General features: G+C 63.2%; 2 protein-coding genes across 3 annotated transcripts; one reads left to right on the forward strand and one right to left on the reverse strand.

Annotated features, from left to right (window-relative positions):
• Positions 1-49: 49 nt before the first annotated feature.
• BGLAP (bone gamma-carboxyglutamate protein) lies at positions 50-2,580 on the forward strand. Its single transcript, XM_020912479.2, has 4 exons — positions 50-1,633; positions 1,883-1,921; positions 2,120-2,189; positions 2,343-2,580. Exons 1-4 carry the CDS (start codon positions 1,570-1,572, stop codon positions 2,470-2,472), a joined length of 303 nt encoding a protein of 100 aa, XP_020768138.1. The 5' UTR covers positions 50-1,569; the 3' UTR covers positions 2,473-2,580.
• Positions 2,581-2,694: 114 nt separating this feature from the next.
• On the reverse strand, positions 2,695-7,556 carry PAQR6 (progestin and adipoQ receptor family member 6). Of its 2 annotated transcripts, none has more exons than XM_020912473.2 (8): positions 7,467-7,556; positions 5,958-6,033; positions 5,394-5,521; positions 5,056-5,261; positions 4,814-4,940; positions 4,335-4,431; positions 3,988-4,138; positions 2,695-3,673 (listed from the first exon to the last, which is right to left on the reverse strand). In XM_020912473.2, the coding sequence occupies exons 2-8, from the start codon at positions 6,006-6,008 to the stop codon at positions 3,399-3,401; spliced, it is 1,035 nt and encodes a 344-aa protein (XP_020768132.1). In that variant the 5' UTR covers positions 6,009-6,033; positions 7,467-7,556; the 3' UTR covers positions 2,695-3,398. The 2 variants fall into 2 exon arrangements, with proteins under 2 accessions (XP_020768132.1, XP_020768133.2); XM_020912474.2 differs by lacking the exon at positions 7,467-7,556 and adding an exon at positions 6,642-6,717.
• Between the last annotated feature and the right edge of the window lie 347 nt (positions 7,557-7,903).

Below are 7,903 nucleotides of genomic sequence, written 5' to 3' on the forward strand. Positions count from 1 at the left end.
GCCAAGATTCCGTCCTGGACTGGAGTCCTGGCTCCAGTCGAAGTCTTGGTTGCAGGGCTGCAAGAAGTCTTGGGGAGGGTGGGTGGAGGCCGTATTTGACCATCATGTACAGAAGGGCTGGGAAGCCCCTTGTCACAGAAACCAGGACCCTTGGGTTCCCCGAGGCCAGGACAAGCCTCTGCGGGATGTCACTGTCCAAGCCAGCCCACCATTGTCTTCCCCTCCGGTTGATTCTGAGAGAGGCTTTGTGGTGGGCCTCGGTGGTTGCATCAATGGGCCCTCCAGAGGGCTGGGAGTTTGTCCTCTGGCTCCTCACGCCCCCTGTTCCCCAGGCAGGGCCACAGGGCATCAGAAGAGACTTGGCCAAAGGTGGGGTGGGTGCCTCCTCCAGACTGGAGGGTGAAGGGGGGTATGGGCGAGAGCTTCACCCTCTCTGTGGACAGAGGCCTGGTTGGTCTGTCTAGGAGTACCAGGGACACTTGGGAGATGTCAGGGTGGTCCCTCTTCACAGACACCACCCCCTAAATTGAGCCCAGTGGCTCCTCTCTCCTGGAGGTATCCAAACATCCAGCCACAGGTGGGGGTGGGTCAGCAGTGCTGTGTCTGCTAGGTCCCACTTGGTGAGCGGGGGGTGGGTGAGCACGCCCCTCTCCTCCAGCCTGAGCTGAGGCAGAAGCAGCTCTCGGGTTTTCCGGCTGGATGGTCTGTCCCTTGGAGGACAGGTCCCCAGGGTTGGTACTGGGGAGGCTGTGAGGGCAGGAAGAGGATGGGGTGGTCAGGGGTGCTCTCCATCTTCCTGCCCCTCGCAGACCCTGCATCCCCACATGTGAGAGGCACGGGGAAGGAGGTCTTCAGCCTGGGGCCCACCTGGCCGGTGGCAGACAGAAGGGCTGTCCTTAACATCAGGCCCGGCCCCACCGGTGTTGGCTTTTGACTCTTGGCCCCATGCTGCCCCAACCCCTTCCCGTCCTGATGCCCAGGGCCCGCACAGAGCCGAGCTGCCCCCGCTGTCAAGGCCTCTCTGGGACAGGGCTCCTCGGGGTGAATGAGGGCATCTCTCGGCAGGCCCGCCCTCCCTGGGGTTTGGCTCCTGCCCATGGGGCCAACGGTGGAAATCACAGTCTGAGAGGCTGCAGCCCAACTCCACGCAATTCTATTTTAGACCCCCAGCCCCCCTTCCTCTCTAGGCTCCCCACCCTCCCCTCCCAGCCTGCCCCACTGATGGCTCAAACTGAGGCTGGGGCTCAGAGGGAGAGTAGGGCTGGGGGACCTGGGGCGACCCCGCGGGTAGGAGCTGGGGACCCTCTCTGGAGGCTGGCAGTCTCGGATTGAGGCGAACCCTCCTCCATCACTCCCGGGGCCTGCCCAGGGAGCCACAGCTCCAACCACAACCTCCTTTGGGGTTTGGCCGACAGAGCTGAGGCGGATGAGCCCCAAACAGCCCTGGCAGGCTCCCCCGTGACCCACCCGCACCCCTGCCTCTGGGGCACAGCCCAGAGAGTATAAAACAGCGCTGGAGGCCGGGAGCAGCAGACTGGCCGAGTCCACGCAGCCGCTGCCAGACACACCATGAGAGCCCTGGTGCTCCTCGCCCTGCTGGCCCTGGCCACGCTCTGCCTCGCTGGTCGGGCAGGTGAGTGCCCCGGCCCACGCAGACCCAGCCCATGGGCGCCGGTAGAGGAAGCGCCACGGCCGCACCTCTCCTCACCCCTTCCGCTGGCTGGCCCTGACAGTCTCACTAGCTTTCTGTAGTCTCAGTCCATTTGCCCCCACTTCTCTTCTTGAGGAGGAAGAGGAGGGAAGAGCAAGCTGCCAGAGGCGGGGGTGGGTGGGGAGGGCCCTAGGGATGAGCAGGGGTGAACTGGGCTCCTTTTCCTTACAGATGCAAAGCCCGGTGATGCAGAGTCTGGCAAAGGCGCAGGTATGAAGTGGGCCGGACGTGGGCTATGCCCCGTATCCCCAAGGGTGCTGCCCACTCCCAGCACCCGCTCTTACCCGTCCCCTGAGTCCCACTCTCCTCTCCTGCTCCCTCCCATCTGGCTCTCAGGAAGGCCAGCCTGCTCCTCACCTTATCCACCCAAACTGGGAGCCCCCTGACCCCTGCCCCTGTGCTCCGCAGCCTTCGTGTCCAAGCAGGAGGGCAGCGAGGTGGTGAAGAGACTCAGGCGCTACCTGGATCCTGGGCTGGGGTGAGAGGAGGGGAGGTGCTGGGCCAAGGCCCTGCATCTGCAGGATGGGCTGGGAGGCGCAGCCGCTGTGGGGGGACCCTGGAGCCCCAAGTGCAGTGGGGGGAGGGGCAGGCATTTGGCATGGAGGCTGATGCCAGTGTGGTGGGCTCTCAGAGCCCCAGCCCCCTACCCAGATCCGCTGGAGCCCAAGAGGGAGGTGTGTGAGCTCAACCCTGACTGTGACGAGCTAGCTGACCACATCGGCTTCCAGGAGGCCTACCGGCGCTTCTACGGCCCGGTCTAGAGCTCGCAGCCCTGCTGACCTGGCTGGCAGCCCCCAGCTCTGGCTTCTCTCCAGGACGCCTCCCCTCCCCATCATCCCCGCTGCTCAGAATAAACTCCAGAAGAGGAATTGGGGCTCTGGTTCTTTGTCCATCTGTGGAGCGTGAGGAGGCGGCGCTGGGACGGTGGGGAGTGAAGCCAGAGGTTTTCCCTTTTTCAGTCCCACAAAGTGTTTCCCAAAATATGTTGTTGATTTCTTTATTTATCCCTGCCTCATTCCAGAAGCATTAAAGGTAGCTTCCTAAAGTCTAGCTAGGGTTCTCCTCTCTAGCCCAGCTCCCCCCCCGCCCCCTCAACCCACTGCCCCATCCGTGACACACCCAAACAGACCAGATCCCAGAGGCCTGGATACGGAGTCCACGGTTGTGACCAGGACAGATGCCCTCACTGCCACAGGCCAAGAACTGCCGGCAGCCAGTGCTGCCTGGTTTGGGGGTAGGGGCACGAGCGGGCCTCCCAGCCGGGTTAAAAGGCATTCAGGGTGGGCCTGGGTTAGTCATGTTAGTTCTTCCCTGGGCTGCGAAGAAATTCCAGGAGCACCAGAAATGGGACCAGATAAAAGGACCCAGCACCTCCCCACCCCAGCCTTCGATGGCAGGTGGGGCAGCTCCAGCCTGGACACATGCACCTCCCCTCTCAGACCCTCAGCACTTCCCAACCCCATCAAGAGCCCGCTCCTTGAGCCTCCTGCTCGTTCCCAGCCTCCCAGGCCCCCTCCTCGCCTCTGTCTTCTCAGCTCCCTTCTCACCACGCTGCTCTGTCCTCAGCCACTCTTGCTTCCAGGCTCAGATGTGCCCCCACCTTATCAGGCCTGGGTCTGGGTTCCTCCCCTACATGAGGGCCTGCCTGGCCTCTGCCTCTTTCCAGGGCAGACTCAGAGCTGGGGCCTCACTGCAGTTTGGCCTTTGTACCCCCCTCCAGTGAGCCACCTTGCAGCAGGGGGCATGTACTGGGGGCCCGAAATAGGGAAGCTGTGAAAGCGGCAATGATGAGCAAGTTCCCGGCCACTGCCAAGCCCAGAGTGGCCACCGTGCCTGCCAGGCCTAGGGGCGGTTCCTGCGTGGCCAGCCAGGCTCGGCGAGATCCCATATCAGTCAGCACCGCCTCCAGCTGGAAGTGCGTGCCCAGCACTGCACAGATGTGGAATAGCTGGTGGCTGTGGCCTGTGGGGAGGGTGGGCAGGTGAGGACACATACCCCATCCCCAGGGCTCCCCCACTCATCCTATGATCCATGGCGAGCATCCCATCATCTGGGCCTGCTACTCCCCTAAAACTGGGAGTAAGAAGCCCAGGGTTTCTTAAGGTTCCCGGAGTTATCAGCAACTATGAGTGAGCTGCTGTTCACAGCCCCTGGCATACGTGCTGCTGGTTTTGCTGTTAACCTGAGGGCCCTTCCAGGAACACTGCTCAGTTCACTCAGGGCTCTGGGGAGCTGTCTCCCTGACCCCTCCCTGGCCAGGCCAGGTCTGTGCTCACCGATGTAATCAAAGCGTCCTGGTGCCAGCCGCTCAGGCAGATGAGAGGCAAAGAGGAAGCCAGTGAGCAGCGCACAGAAGAGGTGGTAGCCGTGGCTGGTGCTCAGCGCCTCCGGCCCACAGCTGTGGCCCCTGCCCCAGCACAGTCCCAGCTGGCAAAGGAAAAGCAGGGCTGGTGGGGAGGGGCTTTGGGGCCGGACATCATGTGTCTGGGATCTGGTGAGGACTGGCAGGTGCACAGCGGGACTGGATGCTGGGCTAGGAGGGCGGGTGGCAGGGCTGGGGTCAGGGCTCGAGGGGGCGGGACTGGGCACTGTGAGGGTCAGGACAGGAAAGCAGGAGCCTTACCCGATAGAAAAGCGGGAGGTTGTCGAACAGAAAGGGGTAGACGAAGGCGGCCGAGCGGAGGATCTTACTGAGCCCAGGGCTTTCTAGCTCTGGGAACCTGTGAGGCAAGAGGGAAAGGCTGGTCACCATCACTATGCTGGGATGGTGGGGAGAGGAGGGCAGGGGACCTTTGGCCACCATGGAATGTCAGTGTAGCCTAGTGGCTTCGAAAGCCCTTAGGCCACATAACTCCTCTGTAAGTTACAGCTGTAACGGGGATAGACACGTGCCGCTTAGGTCGCTGCGGGAGAGAGCGAGCCGGGGTGGTGCTGGGCACAGGCTCTGGGCACATGAGGTCCTCAATAAACGGCCCCACAGCCACTAGTTTTGTTCGGGAGCAGCGGGGCGCAGGCACACCCAGCCGTCCTGGGTGTCCAAGTGTTTGTGGGCGCCCTGTTCTGCCCCTCCGCCTTCCCCTTCACCACTGGCCAAGAACCCACCGGGAGTAGCAGGAGAGGCCGGTGCACAGGAAAGAATTGAGTGCGGCGGCGGGCACAAAGAGCTGGTGCAGGCGGCTGTGCAGCCAGGAGGCCGGCATGGAGTAGGCGGCATAGGGGAAGGCGCAGCCTGGGGGCGGGGCGGAGCGGGAACTGAGGCCCCGCCCCAGGACCCCCGTGCCGCACCCCGGCCCTGCCCGCAACGCCCCTCCCCCTGCCCGCCCGGCCGGCTGCCGGGGGCTCACCCAGGCTGTAGAGGCTGAGCGCGCCGTAGTCCAGGAAGTAGCAGATGTGACGCACGCGGGGCGACATGGAGCTGAAGGTGTGCGCGCAGCACGACGCAAACGGGTAGAGGCAGGCGGGCAGCAGGAAGACGAGCAGCGGCCAGTGGTAGGGCTCCGACCGGAAGCCCAGGCCTCCCGCCAGCGCCACGAGGCGCCACAGGAAGTACCTGCGGCGGGCACGTGCTCAGGCCACCGGAGCCCCGGCGACTCCCACTGCGGCCCGTGGGCCCGGGCGGTCCTGGCCCGCCTGAGCACCCCCTTGAGCTCGAGGCCCAAGCCTGGGACAGAGCCTCCCTCACCAGGTGGGCAGGAAGTGAGTCCAGATGTTGACGGTCTCGTTGGTCATCTGGAAAGAGCTGAGGACACAGTCCAAGGCCGAGCTGGTGGGGCGGCGGTAGCCAGACATGATACCATCTTCCCAGAACACCTAGGGTAGTGGGTGGGGGTGGGGAGAAGAGGGGAGTCACTGTGCTCCACCCTTTCTCTCCAAGAGAGATCTCTGGAAGCAGGGTTGAAGGGAATGGTCTGGAGATCATGGCGCCAAAGCCAAACTAAATCCAACCCCATCTCACCACAGGTTCCAGTGCCCAGAGAGCAGGTGAGAAACAAAAGGCAGAGGAAGGGGACGAGATGGGGCTGGGAGTCGGTGGACACGTGGCCCTCTGAGGCTGGGGACTCCGGATAAAGCAGCGTTCTGGGCTCCAGGAAGCAGGTCACAAACCCTGTTCCTTAGAGAACAGGAGTCCCACACCAAAATGACAGGGATAAGAGGTAGCTTGTTGCAAAGATTCCTGCACTTGCACAAAGAGAAGCACCTCCACCCAGTCAGCGCCCTGGGAAGTAGGAGTTGGTGAATCCCTCACCCTGGGGACCTGGTGGACTCGAAGGAGCTGGGGCAGCTTGAGACTGAGCATGGTGGCCTGGCACCTCCACGTTGACCTGGAGACAAAGGGCAGAGGGGAATTAGGTGTCTGCGCCCATCCATGGGTCCCTTTTCACCCATGCCCAGGCTGGACCCCATCCCTGAGTCCCAGGGTGGGCTGTGTACAGGCATGCATGCAGTGGTAGCTGGCCACCAGGCTGCTTCCTTCAGGCCTGGGGAGGCTCTCCCAGCTTCCCCGGTGGTCATAACCCCAGCCCCTCCTCAGCCTAACCTGGGGGCATTCAGTTCCCCCATGGAGAGGGACTGATCCATCAAGGAGTGGAGTGGCCTCCTCAGCCAGAAGGCTGCCTCAGGAACCCTGGATCCAAGCCCCTAACCCCAGATTTCTGTCTCAGAAGAACCCTGACTTACAGAGGACAGCACAGAGACAGCCCAGGCACACCACCACCACCGCTGCCGCCGCCAGAAAGCCCCTTGGCCCCCAGTGCCTGGGCTGAGCACAGAAAACTCAGGGAGCTTAGGGAGAATTCTGGGAGAGGCCAGATGCCCACTGGTGGGACAAGGCATTAAGGGGAAGCCTAGCTCTTCGACGACTACACTTGCACCCCCCGGGGGTGTTCCGGGTCCCTGTCCCGCCTGAGCCCCGCGCCCTTCAGCCTCAGACCTGTGTGCTGCCTCCGGGTGGCCGCGGCTCTGCTGCCCCGCCCGCCTCCCCGCCGCCTCTCCCAGGCACATTCCTTGGCACAAGTGGAGGGGCTGGGCCACCAGGGTGGGTGGAACTGCCCCGGGAGGAGGGAAAACAGGACACCCCGCCCACCTCTCCAGGCCAAAACTTTCCAGCCCAGACCCACCCCTCTTCCTGCCGCTGCTGCTTTGCCTGCTGTTTGCGCCTCACACACTCCGGGCCTTAACACAGCCAGCTCAAACCCCGAGCCTCTGCCCTTGAGCTGGGTGCCGGGGACCCTGCTGGACACAAGGCAGATCTGGCCCCTAGTCTGCTCCCCACCTGAGTTTTAAGGTAGACGACCCTGGGAATTACGGGGCCATCCAGTGATTAGACATCCCCGGTGGGCTACAGTCCCTGGGGCCACAAAGAGTTGGACACAACTGAAGTGACCTAGCATGCCGGTGATTAGGACTCCGTGTTTTCACCGCCGAGGGCCTGGGTTCCATCCTTGGTCCGGGAACTAAGACCCCACAAGCCTCAGAATGCATCCAAAAAACTACCCGAGATAGATGACTGACCCCTCCCAAGAGGGGGATGGGGTGTCCTGACCTACCCTGAGTGCAGCCCAGCTACTTCGGGGAGGGGTGGACCAGGACAATGCTGGGATCTAGCTCCCCTCGGGGTCCTCCCCTCAGCACTAGGGTCAGGTCTCTGGAGTAGTCAGCTGTAGCCAAGGAAATGGGGGGGGAGGTGCAGCTGGAGCAGGTGCATTGCCTCTAGTCCCCCAGATTGGGAGTCTTGGCCCCAGGTGAGTTTCCTTACCCAGAGCTTGACGGGCGCTCCTAAGCCAGAGGGTCGGCAGGCCCCGGACTCCACGGGCGGAGTCCCTGGCTCTCGCCAGCAGGGCCAACGGGAGGGAGAGGAGTGGCAGGCAGGCAGGCCAGGCCTGGGCGGGGTGTGGGAGACAAAGGGGAGCAGGGAAACAATCCTAGCCTTGTCCAGCCTTCAGGGAGCAGCGCAGGGTGGCCCAGCCCCATTAGCAGGCAGCTCACTCGGCCTCCAGCACACAGCCAGCCCCTCCAACTTGACCCCACCCCACTGAGAGCAGGCTGGCCGGAAGAGGCCCGGGCCCTAGCCAGGAGGCAGCCAGGGCGGTATGGAGCAACCCCTCAGCCCAGGCTGCCCCACGGCTCCAGGCTCTCCCAGCAGCTGAGGATGGAGGACTCTGCCTTAGGCTGGGCAGAGGAATCCCAACCCCA

The sequence above is a fragment of the Odocoileus virginianus genome, chromosome 5, assembly GCF_023699985.2.
Source record: "Odocoileus virginianus isolate 20LAN1187 ecotype Illinois chromosome 5, Ovbor_1.2, whole genome shotgun sequence".
Taxonomy (NCBI): domain Eukaryota; kingdom Metazoa; phylum Chordata; class Mammalia; order Artiodactyla; family Cervidae; genus Odocoileus; species Odocoileus virginianus.

What these genes read in the sequence shown, in the direction of transcription:
- PAQR6 (XM_020912474.2), bottom strand. Translation starts at nt 6,712, where the DNA reads ATGTGCCTGGGAGAGGCGGCGGGGAGGCGGGCGGGGCAGCAGAGCCGC. An exon ending in CACCCGGAGGCAGCACACAG is followed by an intron (nt 6,034 to 6,641) that starts GTCTGAGGCTGA and finishes CTTTGTCTCCAG; the next exon opens with GTCAACGTGGAGGTGCCAGG. An exon ending in AGGACGCTTTGATTACATCG is followed by an intron (nt 3,674 to 3,987) that starts GTGAGCACAGAC and finishes CCCTCCCCACAG; the next exon opens with GCCACAGCCACCAGCTATTC.
- BGLAP (XM_020912479.2), top strand. Translation starts at nt 1,570, where the DNA reads ATGAGAGCCCTGGTGCTCCTCGCCCTGCTGGCCCTGGCCACGCTCTGC. An exon ending in AGAGTCTGGCAAAGGCGCAG is followed by an intron (nt 1,922 to 2,119) that starts GTATGAAGTGGG and finishes TGTGCTCCGCAG; the next exon opens with CCTTCGTGTCCAAGCAGGAG. An exon ending in TACCTGGATCCTGGGCTGGG is followed by an intron (nt 2,190 to 2,342) that starts GTGAGAGGAGGG and finishes GTGGGCTCTCAG; the next exon opens with AGCCCCAGCCCCCTACCCAG.